General features: G+C 43.6%; 1 protein-coding gene across 1 annotated transcript in view; it reads right to left on the bottom strand.

Annotated features, from left to right (window-relative positions):
• Nucleotides 1-378: 378 nt before the first annotated feature.
• The window catches only part of LOC140197728 (guanine deaminase-like), a 75,518-nt gene continuing 50,126 nt past the window's right edge, over nt 379-25,770 (bottom strand). The window contains exons 12-14 of the mRNA XM_072258113.1: nt 9,296-9,414; nt 9,171-9,198; nt 379-3,298 (exon numbers count right to left, since the gene is read on the bottom strand). Coding sequence (XP_072114214.1) covers nt 3,231-3,298; nt 9,171-9,198; nt 9,296-9,414 — 215 coding nt within the window. The 3' untranslated portion in view covers nt 379-3,230. The remainder of the gene's footprint in view (nt 3,299-9,170; nt 9,199-9,295; nt 9,415-25,770) is intronic.

Genomic DNA, 25,770 nt, shown 5'->3' with positions numbered 1-25,770 from the left:
CGAAGGGTTCTGGCCCGAAACGTCAACCGATCTTTTCCACGGATGCTGTCTGACCTGCTGAGTTCCTCCAGCGTGTTGTGAGTGTTGCTTTGACCCCAGCATCTGCAGATTATTTTGTGTTTTTTATTCTTCTCCATAGATGCTGCCTGACCTGCTGAGTTCCTCCATCATTTTGAGAGTGGTGTCAGGCTCTTATTACTGATGCCCATAATGATCTGTGACGGGTCCACAGTTAGTTCCTATCTTGATTCAGATGATGTGATTGAGCCTGAAGTTAGTTTGATTCAAGTTAAGGTTGCACATTTGCTCTTGGATGATGCGAGCATTTAGTTTTGTACTTCACTGCAATACTGACACAACAGACATATTTCAATAGCATTTCAAGCTCTTAAATTTCTGTAACAACAGTTTTTATTTGACATAAAAGACAGAGCATTTTAATGATCAATGAAAATATCATGCTTGCTTAAACAATACAGATATGCCACTTTGCAAAGTTTTTAATAGGTACATGCCAGTGTATAAACCAGTTGTGTCTTGATTGACAACATGAATTTGCAATGGAAACAAACAAAGACGTAGCTTTAAAAACATAAACCTTTTCCCTCTATATTCCACATTTGTGCTTGAATCCAAGTTCTTCTCATGTTTCCTTTCCTACCATTAGATAGTTACACAGCTGCCCACATTCTTCATTGCAGTGTTACAACCTGGCATGTGGCTTAGTACAAAGGGAGACCTCAATATCTTAACGTGAAAAGAGCAAGGCAATGTAAGTACTATTCTGTTTTTATGTAATTGAAGGGTAAATTTGTTTATGGGGTTTCAAATTCATTTAAATAATTTGCTTTTGGTTTGCATAGCTTGGAACCAAATCACATTGTTCAAATTTGTTGCCGTCAATTGAGCTGAATGTTTGATCCATATTTGCACTATCATGTCACACCTTAGTTATCTGCTTCAGCTCCTGCCTCAGTACATCCATAGACTTATTGCCATTAGTATGACTGTTCAAACACTGTACAATTCAGTCACCATAACTTTGATTCTGGAAAATTCAAGTCATTCAAAAATTCTGTTGCTTGCATTGCAGTTCATGCCAATTACTTACAGGCTTAAGCTAGACCCCAGTTCCTGCCCTTATCCTACTATATCTCTGTCATTTACTTCAGCAGTATAAAATAATTTATTTTATTAGATAATTAATGGCTTATTTGTTCTAGCCACAGCATTTCCAAACTAATTCAATCCACCTTTGTTGCCCATGCCTTCAACTAGCAAGACTCAAAGTTCTGATACTCTCTCTCTAAACCTATCTCCTTGACCAAGTCTTCCGCCATGTTATAACTTTTGCAGTTCAGTATCATTGCTTTTGGATGGGTTAAGAGAGTTGTTATAATTGGATGCTATTGTTGTTATTGCTGTTGGACTACTTGCTCCTCCACCCCCAGTACACCCACTTCCTCAAACCAATCAGGAAATCTTCAACAGTTACACAAGTTTTCATTCACTGAGACACCAGCTGTAGAATTGCAGAATGCATTTAAACCTTTATACACAATTACACATGATTTGACTGTCTGATTCCAAGCACTTTGCCTTAAGAGGAATATTAAAGTTTTGACCAGGATACAGGGCAGATCAAGCGGGATGGTCCCAGGGATGAGAGACTTTGGTTACCCAGGGAGCCTGGAGAAATGGAGTTGTACATTTCTCGGCAGAGGAGGTTAATTGGGGGATTACCAGAAGAGTTAGAAACCAAAGGATGTAGCTGGCAATTGTGAATGCAGCCCAGTCCATCATGCAAACCAGCCTCCCCTCGACTGACTCTGTCTATACTTCTTGCTGTCTTGGAAAAGCAGGACCCCTCCTATACCCCAGTCATTCTCATTCTCTCATCCACCCCCCCCCCTCCTCCACTGGGCAGAAGATACAAACGCTTGAGAACATGTACCACCAGGCTTAAGGACAGTTTCCATCCTACTGTTAGCCCCACTTATATGCTAAAGATGATCTGCCTATCTACCTAGTCATGGCAAATCAAGAGCTAGATGGCATAGGTTTAAGATAATGGGGGAAAGATTTAATAGGAATTTCAGGGGCAACTTTTTCATTCGTGTAGAATGAACTGCCAGAGGAAATGGTTGAGGCAGGTACATTAACAATATTTAAAGTGTATTCAGATAGGTACATTGATGGGGGAAGTTTAGAGCAGGGGTTTCCAACCTTTTTTGATAACATGGATGCCAATGATTAACCGAGGGGTTCGTGGACTCCCGGTTGGGAACCCCTGGTTTAGAGGGATACGAGCCAAATGTGGGCAAATGGACATCCTGGGTAGCATGGACAAAATATTTCCCCTCAGGTCGCTAATAAATCTCTCCACTCTTGTCTTAAATCCCTTTGTCTACCCCTGCACTTTCTCTGTAACCACAATACTACCTTCTGCATCCTGATTGTTTTCCCTTTTGCACAATCTCGATACATGGAATGATCTGAAGGATGGCAAGCAAAAACCTTCACTCTGTCTCAATACATGTATCAATATGAAACAATTAACAACGGTTCAGTTTGAGTGCTCTATTCCTGTATGACTCTATAATCCAACTGAAAGTGGGAGCAGATTCCAGGGGCTTTATTGTTTCCATCTACTCCTATTTCTCACATTCTTAATTATTTAAAAAGAAAAAGAAACTATTTTCACTCTCTGTGCTCTATCACACTCCCTGTCTCTGCAAATGCTTGTGTTACATCTTTCAGTCCTATGTCAGCTTTCCTTTCCTAAGGCAGTCCTCAGGAAGTGTGACTGAGCTCAGCATCCTGGAATTAGATAATACCAAGATCACAATCCTAGGATTTGGGAAGACTGAGCTCACAGTCCTGAATTAGGAAATGCCAGACCTGTCCTGCTCCCAGTTTCCAAGGGATGATGTGAACCCCTGTCAGTGAGGTTCACATCAATGGGAAAGCCAATGGAAGGAGCAAAATAATCCAAAAAAGCCAAGGGGAAATGTTACAGCTGAAACTCTGCAGAGCGCCAAACCTAAGGTGCAAATGTGAATTAGTCTGGCTGAAAGAAATTGTCATTTAAAGCCTTAGATATTTTTTTTAAATGTCAGCTCAGTAAGCAAGCAAGTGTGTATAGCAGGACAAAGATGCCTCTTATATATCAGAGGCTCCCTGTGATTGGACAGATTATCTATCAATGCCTGTGTTCTGTGATTCTTAAACTAGGCTCTGGAAAAAGGAAACACTTGCTTGCCAGCCACATAGACCTCCGACATGTTCCGGTCGTCTCCTGTAACAACACAAATATCAAAGGAATGAAGCACATTTTCATTCTGGAATGGTTAACTGTAAAAGGAAATGGTCTTTCTATACTAAGCAAAATGCTGTTGACTCTTCAGTCTGCTTCCACTGCAATGGTCTGCAATGCAATGATGTTCTCACATGAAAAAACCTTCTAGTTTCTTGAAGTAAATACAGGATTTGGGAATGCTGAGCTTGTGATTCTGGATTAAGGAAAATTGAGCTCATGGATTTCATTCCTCCTTAAACCTGAGCTGATCCACACTTTGCTACCCGTATCCTAACTTTAGAATCAGATTTATTGTCACTGACATATGACGCGAAATTCATTGCTTTGTTGCAGCAGTACAATGCAAAAACATAAAAATCTATAAATTACAGAAAATAAATAAACAGTGCATATAAAAAGGAATAATGAGGTAGTGCTATTGGGTTCATGAACCATCCAGAAATATAATGGTGGAGGAGAAGAAGCTGGTCCTAAGTCACCGTGGGTGTCTTTGGGATCCTGTACCTCCACCCTGACATTAGTAACAATAACCATGACCAGGATAATGAGGCTTCTTAATGATGGATGCCACCTTCCTGAGGCACTCCGTCTTGAAGATGAACTCAGTGATGAGAAGCCTTGTACCATGGTGGAGCCAGCTGAGGCCTCAAGCCTCTGCAGCTTCTTGCGATCCTGTGTTTTGGCGTCTCCATATCAGGCTGTGATGCAGCACTCAGAGTGCTCTCCTTTGTACATGTACAATCGGTCTCCATGCTACAGGACTGCTTTGACGACGTCAACTGGAATGTCTTTCATAATGAGGACGTCTTGGAGTTCACGGATGGGGTCATGAGCTTCATCTGGAAGTGCATCGAGGATGTTGTCCCCCAGAGGTCAGTCAGGAACGTGTCTGAATGACTGACGTCCTGTCACACTCACCTCAATAATAAGCAAATGTTTTGAGAGGCTGGTCAAGGACTTCATCTGCAGCATGCTACCACCCACACTGGACCCCCTACAATTTGCCTACCAACACAACTGATCGACAGATGCTGTAATAGCCACAGCTCTGCACACCATCCTTACACATCTGGAGAAGGACAATGCTTATTTGAGAATGCTGTTCTTCGACTACAGTTCAGCATTCAACACCATAATTCCCTCCAGGCTTGACAAGAAGCTCAAAGACCTCAGCTTTCACCCTACCTTGTGCAGCTGGAACCTGGACTTCCTGTCAGATCGCCAGCAGGTGGTAAGAGTGGGCTCCCTCACCTCTGCCCCTCTGACCCTCAACACAGGAACCCCTCAGAGCTGTGTACTAAGCCCCCTCCTTTACTGTCTGTATACCCATGACTGTGCTGCCACCCACAGCTCCAATCTGCTAATTAAATTTACTGATGATACTACATCGATTGGCCTAATCTCAAATAATTATGAGGCAGCTTACAGAGAAAAAGTCATCATCTTGATACAGTGGTAATAAGAAAACAACCTCTCCCTCAATGTTGCAAAAACAAAGGAGCTGGCTGTGGAATACAGGAGGAATGGAGAAAGGTTAACCCCTATTGACAGCAGTGGATCCGGAGTTGAGAGGGTGAACAGCTTTATGTTCCTCGGCATACACATCACTAAGGATCTCACATGGTCTGTATATATTGGCTGTGTGGTGATAGAAGCACAACAGCACCTCTTTCACCTCAGACGGTAGTTGGTATGGGCCTCCAGATCCTAAGAACTTTCTACAGGGGCACAATTGGGAGCATCCTGACTGGCTGTATCACTGCCTGGTATGGGAACTGTACCTCCCTCAATCGCAGGACTCTGCAGAGAGTGGTGCGGACAGCCCAGCACATCTGTGGATGTGAACTTCCCACTAGTCAGGATATTTAGAGTGACAGGTGTGTAAAAAGGGCATGAAGGATCATTGGGGACCTGCGTCACCCCAACCACAAACTGTTCCAGCTGCTACCAACCGGGAAATGGTACCGCAGCATAAAAGCCAAGACCAACAGGCTCCGGAACAGCTTCTTCCACCAGGCCATCAGACTGATTAACTCATGCTGATACAGTTGTATTTCTATGTTATATTGACTGTCCTGTTGTACATACTATTTATTACAAATTACTATAAATTGCACATTTAGATGGAGACGTAACGTAAAGATTTTCACTCCTCATGAATGTGCAGGATGTAAGTAATAAAGTCAATTCAGTACAGAATTTTGTAGCAGTCTGGTGACGTTCTAATTCTCCTGAAACACTTACTGAGTAGAGCTGCTGGCGTGCCGTCATCATGATTGCGTCAATGAGTTGGTCCCCGATAGATCTTCTGAGATGGTGACTCCCAGGAACTTGAAGTTGCCCACCCTTTCCACTGCTGATCCCTCAGTAAGAGGCCCTCAGCTGCACCAAGCCCTTTTCACATATCAGCTCCTGTTGACCGACCCTGGCTCCCGGTCTGGTAACAGCTGATTTATAAAAATCCTTCATGGTCTTAGTGTCCTGATAATCCCTGCAGCCTTCTCTGGTTCTGTGATCAGACAGCACGGCAGCACAGTTAGTATAGCTACTGCCTCACGGCTCCACTGTCTCTGGCTCAAAGCTGAACTCAGCTAGTGTCTGTCTGGAGTCTGCGCTTCCTCCCTTGAGTCAGGAGTTCCTTCTGGGAGCTCCAGCTTCTTTCCCTGTCCTAAAGGCATGCAGTTAATTGATGACTGTAAATTGTCCCTAGTATCTAGTTTGAATCCAAGAGGAAGATACTGACACGATGAAGGGAGCCCTGAACACTACCAGAGATGGAGGACCTCCATTGCTGCCCTAAACACCAGTGGCGTAATGGGCAGTAAAATGCATAGTTTGAATTGGGGGTGGGGAGTTGATGGGAATGTGGAAAGTATAAAATGGGATTAGTGTACATGGGTGCTTGGTGGTCAGCACCAACTTGATGGGCCAAACAACTTCATTCCATGCTGTAAGAAGAGGGATTTCTTCAGCCAGACAGTAGTGAATCTGTGGAATTTGTTGTTACAGAGGGATCGATATGCCCAGTCATTGATGCATTTAGGTATTGATACATTCTTGATTAGTGTGTGTGTGTGTGTGTGTGTGTGTGTGTGTGTGTGTGTGTGGGCGGTTAAGGGTTACAGAGAGAACGCAGGAGAATGGGGTTGAAAAAGAGCAGTCAAGATTGAATGATGGAGAAGATTAGATGAGGCTGAATGACCTAATTTTGCTTCTATATTTTATGGTCTTAGGTGCCTATGATTCAAAACTCTGTGATCTTTGTAGACTTGTATGTATGCTTTAGTTAATGGAGATGGGGGTCAAGCTGCTCTGTAATTCTGTCACTACACCTCTCTTTAAGTACCTTAATCCATCAGACCATTGTCTCCTGCACCATCACCAACCCCGTCAATTCTGGAAATCTCCCATCCAATGCCACCGGACTTGTAGTTCCCTTACCCTGCACTGCTCATTTCAACCTCCTACCCAAGATCCACAAACCTGATTGTCCAGGTACACCCATTGTTTCTGCTTACTCTTGCCCCACTGAGCCTGCGTCCGCAAAGCTCAATTCCATTTTACCCCCTTGGTTCTGTCCTTTCCCACCTACATCTGCAACACTTCACATGCTCTCGATCTCAACAATTTTCAATTCCCTGGACATGACTGCCCCTTTTTCACCATGGATGTCCAGTCCCTATGCACTTCTATCCCCCATCCAGTAGACCTTAAAGCTCTCTACTTCTTTCCCAACAACAGACCTAACCATCTCCACCACCACCCTCCTCTGACCGATGGAACTGTCCTCACACTCAACAATTTTTCTTTTGGCTCCTCCCACTTTCTACAAACTCAGGGTGTAGCCATGGGCTTCTGGATGGGCCCTAGCTCTGCCTGCTGTTTTATCAACTACGTGGGACAGTCCATGTTCCAAGCCTTCCCTGGCAATACACCCCAGTTCTTTCTACATTGATGATACATTGATTACTGCATTGGTGCTGATTCATGCACCCATGTTGAGCTCATCTATTAAATCAACTTCCATCCTACCCTTAAATTCACTTGGTCCATTTCTAACATCTCTCTCCCCTTTCTTGTTCTCTTTGGAGACAAATTGTCCATCGATACCTTTTATAAACCTATTGATTCCATGGTTACTTTGACTGTACCGCTTCCCAACATGTAAAAATAGCATGTCCTTTTCTCAATTCTTTTGCCTCGACTACACCTGTTCCTAGGATGAGGCTTTCCTTTCCAGAACATCAGATATGTCTCATTCAACAAGCGGGGTTCCCTTCCTCTGCCATTGATGCTGCCCTTACCCACATTTCCTCCATTTCCCAGACATATACACTTACCCTCACCTTCCTGCCACCTTAACAGGGATACAGTTCTCTTGTCCTCACTTACATCACCATCCCATGAGCCTCCACATCCAACACATCATTCACAGCATCCTCCACCATCTGGTATTAAACATTTCAACTCTAGGAAACAGATACTCTCTGTCCACTCAATCTATGCATCTCATAGTCTTGTAAGCCTATCCCCTCAGCCTCCAGAGCTCCAGCGAAAACAACCCAAATTTATCCAACCTCTTGTGATAGCACATGCCTGCTAAACTAGGCAGCATCCCAGTCAACCTCTTCTGCACTCTCTCCAAAGCCTCAACATACTTCCTATGGTGGGGCAACCAGAACTGTAGGTATTACTCCAGATGTGGCCGAACCAGAGTTTTATAAAGTTGCAACATAATATCCTGACTTTTGAACTCAATGCCTTGACTAATAAAAGCAAGCAACCAGAAAGACATCCCAAGCTATTTGACCAGTGCAGAACAGCCAATCATGGAAGTACAGAAATTTACAGTATTTAGTCTATGAGCAGCTGATAACGTCATTCAGATCAATCTGTCTGCAGCTTTCAATCCATGACTCTGTCTCTGAACCAACATATGACCTGTGGAACTAGAGGAGCCAACACACTTGACCAATGTTATACAACCATCAAGAACGCTTGGCTGGCTGTACAACTACTTCTGGCTTATAGGCAGAGACTGAAGACGGCAGTACCAGTGGTGAGGACCAAGAAAATGTGGTCAAGGGAGGTGGAGGAGTGCTTGGAGGATTGTTTTGAGTCCGTGGACTGGACAATATTCAGGGATTCATCTTCGAATCTGAATGAATATGCCACAGTTGTCACCAACTTCATCAAGACTTCATGAAGACCTGTGTAGATAAATCTGTCTTTGAGAACATATCAAACATACCTAAACCAAAAAGCTGTGGATGAGCCAGGAGATTCATAATCTGGTGACGACTAGATCTGTAGTATTCAAGACCAGTGATCCAGAACTATACAAGTCCAGGTGCGACCTACAGAAGGCTATTTTAGCAGTGTGAAATAAATATTCATTTAATTGCCCTATTTGGTTCTTTTTCACATTTATAATAATTTTTATGTATTTACATCGTACTGCTACCGCAAAACACCAAATTTGACATCATTGATTTATCAGTGATAATAAATCTGATTCTGCTAAATCTGAAATTAAATTTGTCTTGACTAATCTTTCCTGTTTTGTTCCCTGGCAATGTCCTTGTTAATTATTTCTATACCATCTTCAGTGCTGTCACAAAGCTTCTGAAGTTAAAAAATAAAATTTGACATCAAGCTGTAAGGAAATATTAGGAAATTAGCTACAAGCTAAGGAAAGAATGAGGTTTTAAACAGTATTTTAAAAAAGGCAAACTTTGACTTGCTAAGCTCCTCCAGCATGTAGTGTGTGTTGTTTAAAAGTGAGTCAACTAATGCTTATAGTTTAATGAAATTGAAGTGGCATTTGTAATTAAATTGTTTCACAACTCACCTAAGAATAGAAACTTCTGAAAGATATCCTGTAAAATCAGCAAAGAGAAATTCAGTGACATGTGAAAACACAAACGCTGAAATGCTTTCCAACTTTGCTTAGGAATGGGTTCACAGAATCCTTACCATCAGGGTGTCCTCAGGAGATATTTCAAACGGAGAGCTTGGGATGCCAGTGTTGATCAGAATAGCATCAAAGTCCTTTCCCACCTCAAAGTTTCCCGTCAGCTTATCGAGGCCCAAAGCTGTAAAAAGCAAAATTATCCTCCATAAAGAACGTGTATAATTTATAAAAGGGAACACAGTTACATGAAGGGCCGGAGCCTCGGTAGCATAGCAGTTAGTGCGACACTATAACAGCTCAAAGTTCAAATCCGGTGTCCTCTGTAAGGTGTCTGTACGGCATCCCTGTGGAATGCGTAGTTTTTTCCCGGGTGCTCTGGTTTGTCCCTCAGTTCAAAGATATACCATGTAGGTTAATTGGTCATTGTAAATTGTCCCATGGTTAGGTTAGGGCTAAATCAACTTGTCATATGTATGGAAATATTGAATAAAGGACTCCCGAGTTTCCTCAAATTTGATCAAGGAATTAACTGTGCTACTCCTCATTTTTTTTCTAGGTTTAAACAAGCTATAGTTTGAGAAAACCATTGAAATGTAGTAGGGGGATCAAAATCTTTCCATTTAAATAAAATGGATCTTCTGGCCATCAGCGTAACAAATGCTATCAAACGGCAGGTTGAAGATGATAAATAATTAGAATCAATCATTGGTAATCTAAAAATTGCAGTAATAGGATGGAGTTGTAAATCAATATATAAAACTGCTGAAACAATACCAAAGATATCTTTCCAGTATTTTTTCAAAAGAGGGCAGGACCAAAACATATGGGTTAAAGAAGCAACCTCAGAATTACATCTGTCACACATAGGGTTTATATGGGAATAAAAATGGGCTAATTTATCTTTTGACATATATATAACTTAAGTTGATTTTCTTTTTGAATCCTTTTTCCTAATATCTAATTGTTTATGGAAGGAGCAACGGAGTCAAGGACAGAATAATTAATTATAATTGACAAATTATGGCAGCCCAGTTTTTTTTTTCTGTTTTGTTTTCTGCTTAGCTTAGGGGTTTTTTCTTTTTGTTTTTTTTTTCTTGAACAATTCTTTTGAACTTTTTTTTCGGTTTCAATTATCGAGAGATCGGGAGGACCTGTCTGGATATGATATTTGAAACTTACGTTTGTATATATGATTGCTATTATTGTAATCCTGTTCTCTTGGTATTGTTATTATTGATATGTTCATTTAACTGATTAGAATGCAATAAAACGATTTGAAAAGGAAGGTTAAGGCTAAATCGGGGTTGTTGGGGATTGCCGGGATGGCAGAGCTCGAAGGGCCGGAAGAACCTACTCTGCGCTGTCTCACTAAATGAAAAATTAAACGAATAGACAGGATTGTTACCTTGAAGCGGAATGCTTAATAGATACTAGAGAGGTTGTTTAACCTCTTGCTTCTCTGATACCCACCAGCTTTAAGCAGGTTCTATTATACCAGTGCCCAAGGAGAATATGGCAACCTGACTCAATTACAATGATCCAGTTGCACTTACATTCATTGTGATGAAGTGCTTGGAGATGCTGGTGATGAAACTTATCAACTCTTGCCTCAGAAGTGACTTGGATCCTCTCCAATTTGCCTACCATTACAACAGGTCAACAGCAGCTGCCATTTCACTGGCTTTTCACTCAACCTGAAACACCTAGCCTTTGAAGATGCATATATCAGGATGCTCCTCACTGATTGCAGCTCTGCATTCAACACTATCAACCCCTCAAAACTAATCAGTAAATCCAAACCCAGGGCTCCACACATCCTTGTACAGCTGAGTCCTCGATGTCTTCTCTCGCAGTTCAGATCGGCAACATGTCCTCCACAATCTCCATCAGCGCAGGTGCACCACAAAGCTGTGAGATTAGCCCCCTGCTCTATTTGCTTTAAGCTTATGACTGTGAGACTAAGTATAGCTGCAACGCTATATTTAAGTTTTCTGATAACACTGCTGTTAGGCTGAATCATCAGGGGATCAGAGGTGGTGAGGTTCAGCAACTTTAAATTCCTCGTTGTTATCATTTCAGAGGACCTGCCCTGGTTCCAGCATGCAACTCCCATTACAAAGAAGGTGTAGCAGCAACTCCATTTTCTTAGAAGTTTGCAAAGATTCGGCATGTTATCTAAAACTCTGAAAAGCTTCTATAGAGGTGCGGTGAAAGGTATACTGACTGGTTGCATCATGCTCTGGTATGGAAACACCAATGCTCTCAAATGGAAAAGCCTACCAAAAGTAATGGATGCAACCCAGCCCATTTTGGTTAAAACCCTCCCCACCATTGAGCACATCTCCAAGAAGCATTGTCACAAGAAAGCAGCATCCGTCATCAAGGTGGGAGGAGAAGATGGCAGCGCGCGCAGCTCTCTGGTGAAATGATATCGTATTGGTAAGTAGGATGCCGTGCACAATTCTGATTTCATGGAGACAGACGTGAGAAGGCACAGAGGAACATATGGAGAAATTCCTGAAATGCCCGGTTCGCTGCCACTGCTACTGTGCGATTGAGAATCTCTGGAGGGAAGGCCTCAAAATTTCCGGCTTTGCCTGCTGCTGGCAACCAAGGCTGGGGTCGAAGTGTTCGGCAGAGATGGTGCTCGGTACTCGGTGTCGGAGGGCTGGTTGGAGCTCGAAGTTTTCGGACGACTCAGAGTTGGACCATGGTCGGGCATGGCAGGGAAAGTTTTCTTCCTTCTCCCGTCTGCGCGAGATGTGGGACTTTCGAGAGACTTTGAACTTTTTTACTGTGCTCATGGCCTGTTCTCCATCAAGTTATGGTATTGTTGCATTGTTGTAACTATATGTTATAATTATGTGGTTTTTGTTAGTTTTTTCAGTCTTGGTCTGTCCTGTGTTTCTGTGATATCACACCGGAGGAATATTGTATCATTTCTTAATGCACGCATTACTAAGTGACAATAAAAGAGGACTGCGTGTCCTCATAATCTAATCTAATCTAAGTACCCCCACCATCCGGGTCATGCTTTCTTCTCACTACTGCCATTGAGGAAGTGGTGCAGGAGCTTCAGGACTTACACCATCAGGTTCAGGAAAAAAAACTGATTTCCCCTCAAACATCAGGCTCTTGAACCAGAGGGGAAACTTTACGAAACTTCACTCACCCTAACACTGAACTGGTTCCACAACCTATGGACTAACTTTTAAGGACTCTACAACTCATGTTCCTGATATTGAGTGCTTACTCATTTACCATCATCATGGGCACTAGCTTCCCCAGCATCCATTAAATCTCAGAGGCAATGCGTCAGCATCTGTCATTGAGGACTCCCATCATCAGACAATGAACTCATGTCCACTACTCCACTACAGTGGCTTCTGGTTATTTGGCTATTGGTTAATCGAGACAGCTGTTAATTTAGAACAACACTTAGAAACAAAAACTAATCAAGAAAATCGCAGTGATTCCCTTTGTTTATTTAGGATACTATGCTGCTTAACTGAGACAGGAAGCTATTGCAGAACAGGTTTGAACCAGCTTCAGTTGTGTGCACTTGCATGGCAGTTAGACACTACACAGCACTTCAAGTGAACAGTTTTTAAATAGCATCAGTTGCATGTGTTTTTGTTCAAAAAGCAGTGTTTCTTGTCACTGACAGATGGTGAGAAATAAGGAGAAAGACAATTCAGAACTGTTTTACTCACTACGGTTTTAAGCAATCGGGCTTGGAGCTGCCAGAAACAGCTGTGAGTGAAAATGAAATGATTTCACTACTTCAACAATTTAGGCACTACGAAGAATTTGAAGGTATCGACAAACACCCTGAATGTTCCAACAAAAAATGAAGATTCGGAAGACGCAACCATCGAAAGCATTGTACGAAGGCAGTCTATTATCTGCACTGGGTGTCTGCTCTGATTTTGTTCATTTACAGTCAATCAAAAGAAAACAGCAGAGCACACTGGATGAATTCCTCCGCTGATAACTATTAGGAACCAATAAACAATTTTATAGAACTAGTGTTCGAATTTGTTCTGTCCTTCATTTAAGTACATAATTTGTTATTAGTTAAATGGTGGTTTGTCTTTTTTATACCTTTTGCACTATTTACATGAAACCGGCTAGTTGGGAGGCCACTTAATTGGGCCAAAATTTGTCCCAATTAGAGAAATCCACTGTATCTTTTTTTTTGCTCTCATTTTCTAATACTTATTTAATTTTTAAAAATATGTGTATTTCTTATTGTAGTTTATGGTTTGTATTTATTATTATGATTGCAATGTACTGTTGCCTCAAACAAAACAAAAATCATGCCATAAGCCAGTGATATTAAATCTGATTCTGATTCAGATCTTTCTGTTTTTGGATTTGCACAGTCTGTTGTCTTTTGCACACTGGTTGTCTGTCCGTCTTTGTTGTGAGTGGTTTTTCATCGATTCCATTGTGTTTCTTTGCGTTTACTGTGAATGCCCACAAGAAAATGAATCTCAGGATTGTATATGGTGAAATACAGTATATGTAATTTGAAAATAAATCTACTTTTACATTTGAAGGATAAAGTAAATAAGAAAAAGAACATTCACCCAGAGAATGGTGGTTTCTGGAAATCATTGTCTGAAAGGACGGTGCGGGCTAAGCCTCCCCCCAGCATTGATAAAGTAACTGGATCATCACAGTATCATGGAAATTTAGAGCAGAGGAGGAAGTCATTCAATCAATCATATGTACTTCAGCCCAAAAACCTATTTAGGTATTCAAGCTGGAGGTCTGTAATTAGTGGAGTTCTTCTCTGCTGGGACCCCTGCTGCTTGTGATGTATATACATGACCTGGATAAAGATGTAGATGGGTGGGCTAGTAAATTTGCAGATGATACCAGAATTGGCGGAGTTGTAGATAGTGTAGAGGACTGACAAAGAATGCAGCACAAGTTGCAGATATGGGCTGAGAAATGGCTGATGGAGCTTAACTGAGAGAAACGTGAGGTGTTGCACCTCGGTAGGGCAAAGGCAAGGAGAGAGTACAATGTAAAGGGCAAGGTCCGTAACAGAGTTGCTGAGCAGAGAGAACTGGGATCCAAGTTGTAGCTGCTGAAAGTGGCTACACAGGGTGATAGGGCAGTTAAGAAGGCTTATGGGACGCTTGCTTTTATTAGTCGAGGCACTGAGTTCCAAAGTTAGAAGGGTATGTTGCGACTATATAAAACTCTGGTTACGCCACATCTGGAGTATTGCATGCAGCTCTGGTCTCCCCATTATAGGAAGGTTTTTGGGACTTTGAAGAGAGTGCAGAAGAGGTTCTTCAGGATGCTGCCTGGTTTAAAGGGCATGTGCTGTCACAAAAGGCTGGATAAATTTGGCGTAGGTAGGAAGGTTTGGTTGTTTTTGATTTGCTTTTTAGCTGGTTCAGCACAACACTGTGGGCCAAATGGCCTGTTCCCTAGCTGTACTGTTCTATGTTCTACGTTAATCCTACTCCCAGCTCTTAATCCAGAGTCCTGTAGATTATGGCTCATCACACAGCCGTCCAGCTACTCTTTCAGTCTCATTTCGATTTCTGCCTCCACTAACTCTCAGCACTGATAAAACGACGTGAAGCAGTACTTGAAGACCCACTACCTCCAAGGCTGTGGACTGGGTGGCCACCCTGGGGAAAATGGATGAAAGGACTTTTTTCTCTCACTGTTTCCCTGATGGGATGACATGGGATGACAGTAAGCATGGGAATGCAGCTTTCAGATGGAATTCCTAAAGGGCTTAGTTCTTGCTGTGGAGGAAAATGCAATATAGCAGGAGGAGGCAGCAGTTACATGCAAGAACACAAAGGATGCTGAGGTACTGCAAGGTCTTGGAGTACATGATGCGTACTACACTTGCAGGGCTGGTTTTGCTCAGTCATGTTGACCAGCCACATCCTCCACCACCAGAGTTTGTTTAGCCCCAGTGGTCAAAATCAATGAATGGTAAACATTGGTTATCAAAGGAACACAGTGTTTCATCACTCTTCACCTTCTGTATAAATCAATACTTTCCCAGAAAGCAGAAGGCTGATTGTTGAACCAATAAATGGCTATAAAATAATGAAAGGCTTTGAGAATTATAACATCTAGAAACCCATAAGACCATAAGACACAGGAGCAGAATTAGGCCATTCAGCCCATTGAGTCTACACTGCCATTCCTTCATGGCTGATCCTGGATCCCACTCAACCCCATACACCTGCCTTCTCACCATATCCCTTGATGCCTTGACCAATCAGGAAATAGCCAACTTTCACCTTCAATATACTCACAGACTTGCCCTCTTTACCACAAACTCAACCTGTAAATTAACCTTCCAGGGGTCTTGCACGAGGACTCCTAAGTCCCTCTGCACCTCTGATGTTTGTACATTTCCCAACACTGTATTCCATCTGCCACTTTTTTGCCCATTCTTCTAATTTGTCGAAGTTCTGCTACAATCACATTGTTTCCTCAGTACTGCCTACCCACCCACCCTCAAAGCTATCAGTTCCATTATCCAAATCACTGACAGTGTGAAAAGTAGCAGTCTCAATACTGACCCTTGAAGAACACCACTAGTTACAGGTAGCCTATTAGAAAAGGCCCCTTTTATTCCCACTTGCTGCCATCTGCCTGTCAGTCATTCCTCTATCCATGCCAATATCTTTCCTGTAATGCCATAGGATTTTATCTTGTGTATGGCACCTTATCAAATGCCTCTGAAAACCCAAGTAAGTGGCATCCACTGCCTCTCCTTTGTCCACCCTGCTTGCCACTTCCTCGAAGAACTCTAACAAATGTGTAGGGCAAGATTTCCCTTGACAGAAACCATGCTGACTTTGACTTATTTTATCATTAGTCGCCAAGTAGCCCGAAAACTCATCCTTACTAATAGACTCCAACACTTTCCCAACCATTGAGGTTAGGCTAACTGGCCTATAATTTTCTTTCTTTTGCCTCCCTCCCTTCTTAAAGAGTGGAGTGAAATTTGCAAACTTCCAGTCTTCTGGGACCATGCCAGAATCAAGTGATTCTTGAAAGATCATGACCAATGCATCTATTATCTCTTCAGCAACCTCTCTCAGGACGCAGGGATGTAGTCCATCTGGTCCAGATGACTTATACACCCTAAGACTTTGAGTTTGACTAGCGCTTTTTCCTTTGTGATAGCAATGGCACTCACTCCTTCTCCCTGACACTCATGGACCTCTGACACACTGCTACTGTCTTCCACAGTGAATACAATGCAAAGTACCACTAAGTTCATCTACTCTTTCTTTGTCCCCCCATTACTACCTCACCAGCATCATTTTCCAATGGTCCAATATCAACTCTCACCTCCGTTCTACTCTTTATTTAACTAAAAAAACGTTTGGTATCTTTCTTTATATTATTGGCTCGTTTGTTCTCATACTTCATCTTTTCCCTTCTTATAGCTTTTTAGTTGCCTTTTGTTGGATTTTAAAAGCTTCCCAATCCTCTAACTTCCTGCTCACTTTTGCTACCTCATATGCCTTTTCCTTGGCTTTTATGCAGTCCTTAACTTCCCTTGTCAGCCACGGTTGACTACGCCTGCCATTTGAGAACTTCTTCTGTGGGACAAATCTATCCTGTGCCTTGTGAACTATTCCCAGAAATTTCAGAAATCTCTGCTGTGCCGTCATCCCCACCAGTATCCTCCTCCAGTCCACCTGGGCAAGCTCCTCTCTCATGCCTCTGTAATTTGCTTTATTCCATTGAGATACTGATTCATGTGACTTAAGCTTCTCCCTTTCAAATTGCAGTATGGATTCAAAGGTTACAAGCAGAAGGAATTCAACAAATTCTCTCTCTCGCAATCCGACACCAACCTGATTTTCCAATCCCCTATGTCACCTCTTTATAAAGACATAATTCCATCTCTTACTAACAGAACAACACCACCTATGCCTTCCTGCCTGTCCTTTCGATACAAAGTATATACTTTGATGTTAAGCTCCCAACTATAGCCTTCTTTCAGCCACGACTCAGTGATGCCCACAACGTCACACCAACCAATCTCTAATTGCACCACGGGTTTGTCCAGCTTATTCAAAATGCTACGCGTATTTAAATACAGCACCTTCATTCCTGCATTCTTTGCCTTCTTGAATTTTGACTCTGTGGTACAATTTAACTCTTTGCTCTGTCTGCATTTGTACCCAATCATTGGCTTATCCTTCTTACATTCACGTTACACCCATCATAGAACATAGAACATAGAATAGTACAGCACGTTACAGGCCCATCGGCCCACAATGTTGTGCCGACCCTCAAACTGTGCCTCCCATATAACCCCCCCACCTTAAATTCCTCCATATACCTGTCTAGTAGTCTCTTAAACTTCACTAGTGTATCTGCCTCCACCACTGACTCAGACAGTGCATTCCACGCACCAACCACTCTCTGAGTAAAAAACCCTCCTCTAATATCCCCCTTGAACTTCCCACCCCTTACCTTAAAGCCATATCCTCTTGTACTGAGCAGTGGTGCCCTGGGGAAGAGGCGCTGGCTATCCACTCTATCTATTCCTCTTATTATCTTGTACACCTCTATCATGTCTCCTCTCATCCTCCTTCTCTCCAAAGAGTAAAGCCCTAGCTCCCTTAATCTCTGATCATAATGCATACTCTCTAAACCAGGCAGCATCCTGGTAAATCTCCTCTGTACCCTTTCCAATACTTCCACATCCTTACTATAGTGAGGCGACCAGAACTGGACACAGTACTTCAAGTGTGGCCTAACCAGAGTTTTATAGAGCTGCATCATTACATTGCAACTCTTAAACTCTATCCCTCGACTTATGAAAGCAAACACCCCATAAGCCTTCTTAACTACCCTACCTACCTGTGAGGCAACTTACAAGGATCTGTGGACATGTACCCCAGATCCCTCTGCTCCTCCACACTACCAAGTATCCTGCCATTTACTTTGTACTCTGCCTTGGAGTTTGTCCTTCCAAAGTGTACCACCTCACACTTCTCAAGGTTGAACTCCATCTGCCACTTCTCAGCCCACTTCTGCATCTTATCAATGTCTCTCTGCAATCTTCGACAATCCTCTGCACTATCAACCTTTGTGTCATCTGCAAACTTGCCAACCCACCCCTCTACCCCCACATCCAGGTCTTTAATAAAAATCACGAAAAGTAGAGGTCCCAGAACAGATCCTTATGGGACACCACTAGTCACAATCCTCCAATCTCTCCACCACAACCCTCTGCCTTCTGCAGGCAAGCCAATTCTGAACCTACCTAGCCAAACTTCCCTGGATCCCATGCCTTCTGACTTTCTGAGTAAGCCTACTGTGTGGAACCTTGTCAAATGCCTTACTAAAATCCATATAGATCACATCCATTGCACTACCCTCATCTATATGCCTGATCACCTCCTCAAAGAACTCTATCAGGCTTGTTAGACACGATCTGCACTTCACAAAGCCATGCTGACTGTCCCTGATCAGACCATGATTCTCTAAATGTCCATAGATCCTATCTCTAAGAATCTTTTCCAACAGTTTTCCCACCACAGACGTAAGGCTCACTAGTCTATAATTACCCAGACTATCCCTACTACCTTTTTTGAACAAGGGGACAACATTCGCCTCCCTCCAATCCTCCAGTACCATTACCATGGACAATGAGGACATAAAGATCCTAGCCAGAGGTTCAGCAATCTCTTCCCTCACCTCGTGGAGCAGCCTGGGGAATATTCCATCAGGCCCCGGGGACTTATCTGTCCTAATGTATTTTAACAACTCCAACACCTCCTCTCCCTTAATATCAACATGCTCCAGAACATCAACCTCATTCATATTGTCCTCACCATCATCAAGTTCCCTCTCATTGGTGAATACCGAAGAGAAGTATGTCTTGGGGTTTTCCTTTACCCTACTCGCCAAGGCCTTCTCATGCCCCCTTCTTGCTCTTCTCAGCCCCTTCTTAAGCTCCTTTCTTGATTCCCTATATTCCTCAATAGACCCATCTGATCCTTGCTTCCTAAACCTCATATATGCTGCCTTCTTCCACCTGACTAGATTTTCCACCTCACTTATCACCCATGGTTCCTTCACCCTACCATTCTTTATCTTCCTCATCAGGACAAATTTATCCCTAACATCCTGCAAGAGATCTCTAAACATCGACCACATGTCCATAGTACATTTCCCTGCAAAAACATCATCCCAATTCACACCTGCAAGTTCTAGCCTTATAGCCTCATAATTTGCCCTTCCCCAATTAAAAATTTTCCTGTCCTCTCTGATTCTATCCTTTTCCATGATAATGCTAAAGGCCAGGGAGCGGTGGTCACTGTCCCCCAGATGCTCACCCACTGAGAGATCTGTGACCTGACCCAGTTCATTACCTAGTACTAGATCTAGTATGGCATTCCCCGTAGTCAGCCTGTCCACATACTGTGACAGGAATCCATCCTGGACACACTTAACAAACTCTGCCCCATCTAAACCCTTGGAACTAATCAGGTGCCAATCAATATTAGGGAAGTTAAAGTCACCCATGATAACAACCCTGTTATTTTTGCACCTTTCCAAAATCTGCCTCCCAATCTGCTCCTCTGTATCTCTGCTGCTACCAGGGGGCCCAACCCTGCTCTCATGACTATACCCCTTCCCCACACAAAACCACCACAGTGGGCTTCACAGCTGAACAGGTGAGAAGACAGCTGAAACGTCTCAACACAAGCAAGGCTGCAGGACCGGATGGTTTCAGTACCAGAGTGCTCAAAGCCTGTGCCCCTCAGCTATGTGGAGTACTTTGCCATGTATTCAACCTGAGCCTGAGGCTCCAGAGGGTTCCTGTACTGTGGAAGACGTCCTGCCTCGTCCCTGTGCTGAAGACGCCACGCCCCAGCGGTCTCAATGACTACAGACCGGTGGCATTGACCTCCCATATCATGAAGACCCTGGAGAGACTTGTTCTGGAGCTGCTCCGGCCTATGGTCAGGCCACACTTGGATCCCCTCCAGTTCACCTACCAGCTCGACTAGGAGTTGAGGATGCCATCGTCTTCCTGCTGAACCGTGTCTACGCCCACCTGGACAAGCCAGCGAGCACTGTGAGGGTCATGTTTTTTGACTTCTCCAGTGCATTCAACACCATCCGCCCTGCTCTGCTGGGGGAGAAGCTGACAGCGATGCAGGTGGATGCTTCCCTGGTATCATGGATTCTTGATTACCTGACTGGCAGACCACAGTACGTGTGCTTGCAACACTGTGTCCGACAGAATGATCAGCAGCACTGGGGCTCCACAGGGGACTGTCTTGTCTCCCTTTCTCTTCACCATTTACACCTCGGACTTCAACTACTGCACAGAGTCTTGTCATCTTCAGAAGTTTTCGGATGACTCTGCCATAGTTGGATGCATCAGCAAGGGAGATGAGGCTGAGTACAGGGCTACAGTAGGAAACTTTGTCACATGGTGTGAGCAGAATTATCTGCAGCTTAATGTGAAAAAGACTAAGGAGCTGGTGGTAGACCTGAGGAGAGCTAAGGTACCAGTGACCTCTGTTTCCATCCAGGGGGTCAGTGTGGACATGGTGGAGGATTACAAATACCTGGGGATACGAATTGACAATAAACTGGACTGGTCAAAGAACACTGAGGCTGTCTACAAGAAGGGTCAGAGCCGTCTCTATTTCCTGAGGAGACTGAGGTCCTTTAACATCTGCCGGACGACGCTGAGGATGTTTTACGAGTCTGTGGTGGCCAGTGCAATCATGTTTGCTGTTGTGTGCTGGGGCAGCAGGCTGAGGGTGGCAGACACCAACAGAATCAACAAACTCATTTGTAAGGCCAGTGATGTTGTGGGGATGGAACTGGACTCTCTCACGGTGGTGTCTGAAAAGAGGATGCTGTCTAAGTTGCATGCCATCTTGGTCAATGTCTCCCATCCACTACATAATGTACTGGGTGGGCACAGGAGTACATTCAGCCAGAGACTCATTCCACTGAGATGCAGCACAGAGCGTCATAGGAAGTCATTCCTGCTTGTGACCATCAAACTTTACAACTCCTCCCTTGGAGGGTCAGACACCCTGAGCCAATAGGCTGGTCTTGGATTTATTTCATAATTTACTGGCATAATTTACATATTACTATTTAACTATGGTTTTATTACTATTTATTATTTATGGAGCAACTGTAACGAAAACCAATTTCCCCCGGGATTAATAAAGTATGACTATGACTATGACTATAGAATACCCCCAATAGAGTAACTGCTCCCTTCCTGTTCCTGACTTCCACCCATACTGACTCAAAAGAGGATCCTGCTACATTACCCACCCTGTCTTTAGCTGTAGTAGTATTCCTGACCAGTAATGCCACCCCTCCTCCCCTTCCCACTCCCTCTATCCCTTTTAAAGCACTACTTTAAATCATCTACTTGTAAGCCTACTGACTCATCGTCAGCTTTATCATACTGCTTCCTAACCCACTGACATGTTAATTTAAACCACTTCCAACAGCTCTAGTAAACCTGCTGCAAGATTATTGATCCCCATTGGATTCAAGTGCAACCTGTACCTTTTGTACAGGTCCCACCTGCCCCTGAAGAGGGCCCAATTATCCAGAAATCCCAAGATTACTACTCTTGATGTCCTGCTTCTCAGCTTCCTTCCTAACTCTCTGTATTCTGTTTTCAGGACCTCCTCCATTTTTCTACCTACGTCGTTGATACCAATATGTACCATGACTTCTGGCTGCTCACCCTCCCTTTTCAGGATATTGTGGACACATTCAGAAACATTGTGGACTCTGACACCTGGGAGGCAAACTACAATCCATGTTTCCTTTTCACGTCCACAGAATTGCCTGTCTGTCCCCTGACTATTGAGACCCCTATCACTGCTGCCATCCTCTTCAGTTCCCTACCCGTCTGAGCCATAGGGCCAGACTCTGTGCCAGAGGCACGGCAGCTGTTACTTCCCCCAGGTAGGTCGTTTCCCTCGCCCCACCCCAGTACTCAAAATGGAGTACTCATTATTGGGGGGGGGGGGGGGGGGAGTCCACAGGAGTGCTATCCACTATCTGATGTTCTCCCTTCCATCTCCTGACAGTCACCCATTTATCTATTTCTTCTAGCCTTGGGGTGACTACCTCCCTGTAGCTCCTGTCTATCACTGCTTCACTTTCCCTAACAAGCTGAAGGTCATTGAACAGTCCCTAAGGAGCTTCTTCTCGATGCACTGAGTGCAGATGTGGCCAACAGGGAGGCTGAAAGTCTCCAGAACAGAAAACTAGCTCTGTAAACATACTCCCTATTCTCTCAAGATTTAAATAAGAAATAAGGAATGAATTTACCTACTTACCTGGCCTCCGCCTGTTCTCGCCAAAGCCACGTTAAGCCAAAGCCTTACTACTCTGCCTCAGTCTACTCCGACAACGACCGCTCCCATGATGACTGATCCGCTAGGCGGTACCTCTTTTTTCTAGAGACTGGGTTTTTAAGGCTCTTCACCGGACACCCTTTCTTCCGTCTCTCACCCTCCTCCTCTTTTTGGACGCTCCGCACTGGTTCTCTGCCTGTTCTGGTTCTTTTCATCTTGAATTTCCAATGAGACATTAACTAGTTCGACTTCAGCAGTCCCCGCTCCTCCTCAAACTTTATCCCCACTGAATGCACTGCCTTCTACTCACTCCGCACCAATAACATCCTTAACTTCAAATCCACAGACACTGTGTGTGCTGTTGTACTGTGGCAAGCTGGCCTCTACCTTGCTGAGGCCAGGCGGCAACTCTCAGACATCTCATACCCACCCGTTGAAGTGGACCCCACTTTGGACCATCAGGAAACTGGCTCTGACACCATCACCAACCTCATCATCTCTGGAGAACTCCCATCCATTGCCACCAAATTCATAGTTCCCATACCCCACACCGTTCACTTCTTCCTCCCACCCAAGATTCACAAACCTGACTGCCTAGATAGGCCCATTGTCTCTGCCTGCTCCGGCCGTACTGAACTTGTGTCTGCATACTTCGACTTCACTCTGTCCCCCTTGGTCCAGTCCCTTCCACTTACATCCGCAACACTTCTCATTCTCTTAATCTCCTCACTAATTTTCAATTCCCTGGCCCTGACCGCTTCTTTCTCAATAAAAGAACCAACCAGTTCCCCTCTACCACCACCGTCTTTCATCTGGCAGAACTGGTCTTTACCCTCAACAACTTTTCTTTCAGCATCTCCACTTTCTCCAGACCTGAGGTCTAGCAAGAGGCACCCACGTGAGCCACAGCTGAGCATGCCTATTAATTAGATCAGTCCATGTTCCAAGCCTTCACAGGTAAAGCTCCCCTCAGCTACAGTGACAATTGCCTTGGTGCTGCTTCATGCACCCACACTGAGCTCGTCAATTTCATCCACTTTGCCTTCAACTGCCACCCTGCCCTAAGGTTCACTTGGTCCATTTCTGACACCTCTCTCCTCTTTCTTGATCCCTCTGTCTCCATCTCTGGAGACAAACTGCCGACTAACATCTTTTATAAACCTACAGGTTTCCACATGATCTTGACTATAGCTCATCCCACCCTGTCTCCTGTAAAAATGCTATTCCGTAAGATCATAAGACATAGGAGCAGAATTGGCCCATTTGGCCCATCGAGTCTGCTCCGCCATTCAATCATGGTTGATCCTTTCTCCTCCTCCTAAGCCTCACTCTCCAGCCTTCTCCCCGTAACCTTTGATGTCATATCCAATCAAGAACCTATCAAGCTCTGTCTTAAATACACCTAACAACTTGGCCTCCACAGCTGCCTGTGGTAATAAATTCCACAAATTCACCACTCCCTGGCTAAAGAAATTTCTCCGCATCTCATTGTTGAATGGATACCTCACTATCCTGAGGCTGTGCCCTTTGTCCCAGACACCCCCATCAAGAGAAACATCCTTTCCATATCTACTCTGTCTAGGCCTTTCAACATTCAAAAGTTTTCAATGAGATTCCCCCCTCATCCTTCTAAATTCCAGCAAGTACAGACCTAGATTTATCAAACGTTCCTCATCTGATAACCCTTTCATTCCTGGAATCATCTTTGTGAACCTTCTCTGAACCCTCTGCAATGCCAGCACATCTTTTCTTAGATGAGGAGCCCAACACTGTTCACAATACTCAAGGTGAGGCCTCACCAGTGCCTTAAAAAGCCTCAGCAACATCTAGAAACTCAGGTCTCATCTCATCAACTCATCTCAGGTCTCTGTAAGAAATCCTCAGATAGCTGCAGTTCATTCAGAACACTGCTGCTAGAGTCCTCACTAAGACCAAGAAAGTAGAACTTATCACCCCAGTTCTCAGATCACTACACTGGCTTCCTGTCCATCAGAGGATTGACTTCAAAATATTACTTCTGGTTTATAAAGCACTGAATGGTCTAGGGCCAAAATACATCTCCGATCTCTCGTTGCATTGTGAACCTTCCTGAGCTCTCAGGTCATCTATGCTTTCTGTCCCCAGGGTCAAAACTAAACATGGTGAAGCAGCTTTGAGTTACTATGCTCCACATAACCTTCCAGAGGATCTGAAGTCTGCCACAACTTTAAGCTCTTTTAAATCAAGACTTATATCTTGTTCTATGTAAAGTGCTTTGCACTGCCTTGTGTTTGAAATGTGCTATATAAGTAAACTGCCTTGACCTACATGCTGATTTAAGAAACCTCCTGGATGCACCTATTAAATTCTGCACCATCTAAACTTATTGCATCAAGTCTACATTGGAGAACTTCAAGTCACCCATAGCAACGATCTTTTTTTTGCTCTTTTCCCTAATCTGCTTGTAACTCTGTTCCTTAATGTCCCAGTAGTTATTGGGGGTCAGTCGTATAATCCCATCAATGTGATTGCACCTTTCTTATGTTTGAGTTCTAACCATAAAGACTCAGTGGATGAGCCCTCCATTGTGTCCCTTCAGAGTGCAGCTCCCGATTAATAGCACAACTCCCCCTCTTCCTATGTTTTTTTAAATCTTCTTCTTTATCTTTTCTAAAGCACTGAAACTGGCGCATTAAGCATCCAGTCCTGTCCCATGCTCTGCCAAGTGTCCTTGTTGTTCTATGTACTCACCCATGTTATAAGTTCATCAACTTTACATTTAGTACTCATGGTATTAAAATGCTTCAACTCATCCTTCCCATTGCATCCATTACTTGCCCTTCCTTTCTTACAGACTTAATCATTACGACATCCATCTTTCTCTCAATCCCCCCACTTTCTGAACCAGTGCTTTGGTTCCCATCCCCCTGGTTTACCCAAACTAGATTAAACCATCTCGAGCAGCACCAGTGCACCTCCCTATTATATCTGAAGGAGAAGGTTAAAACAATGGGCCACAACTCTTAGGATAGTTCTTCTGAAATCCAATGGAGAATCAAGAAGAAATTACCACACCAAGAATATGGAATTTATTTAAGAGGAAGCTGGATACAGGAGGAAGAAAGGAATGGAAGCATGGGTCTTGGTGTTTTGCAATTTGGAAGTTCTTTGGAAGTCAGGAATGT

This window comes from Mobula birostris, chromosome 5, assembly GCF_030028105.1.
Source record: "Mobula birostris isolate sMobBir1 chromosome 5, sMobBir1.hap1, whole genome shotgun sequence".
Classification (NCBI taxonomy): Eukaryota; Metazoa; Chordata; class Chondrichthyes; order Myliobatiformes; family Myliobatidae; genus Mobula; species Mobula birostris.
This window is presented reverse-complemented; position numbering and strand designations above follow the sequence as displayed.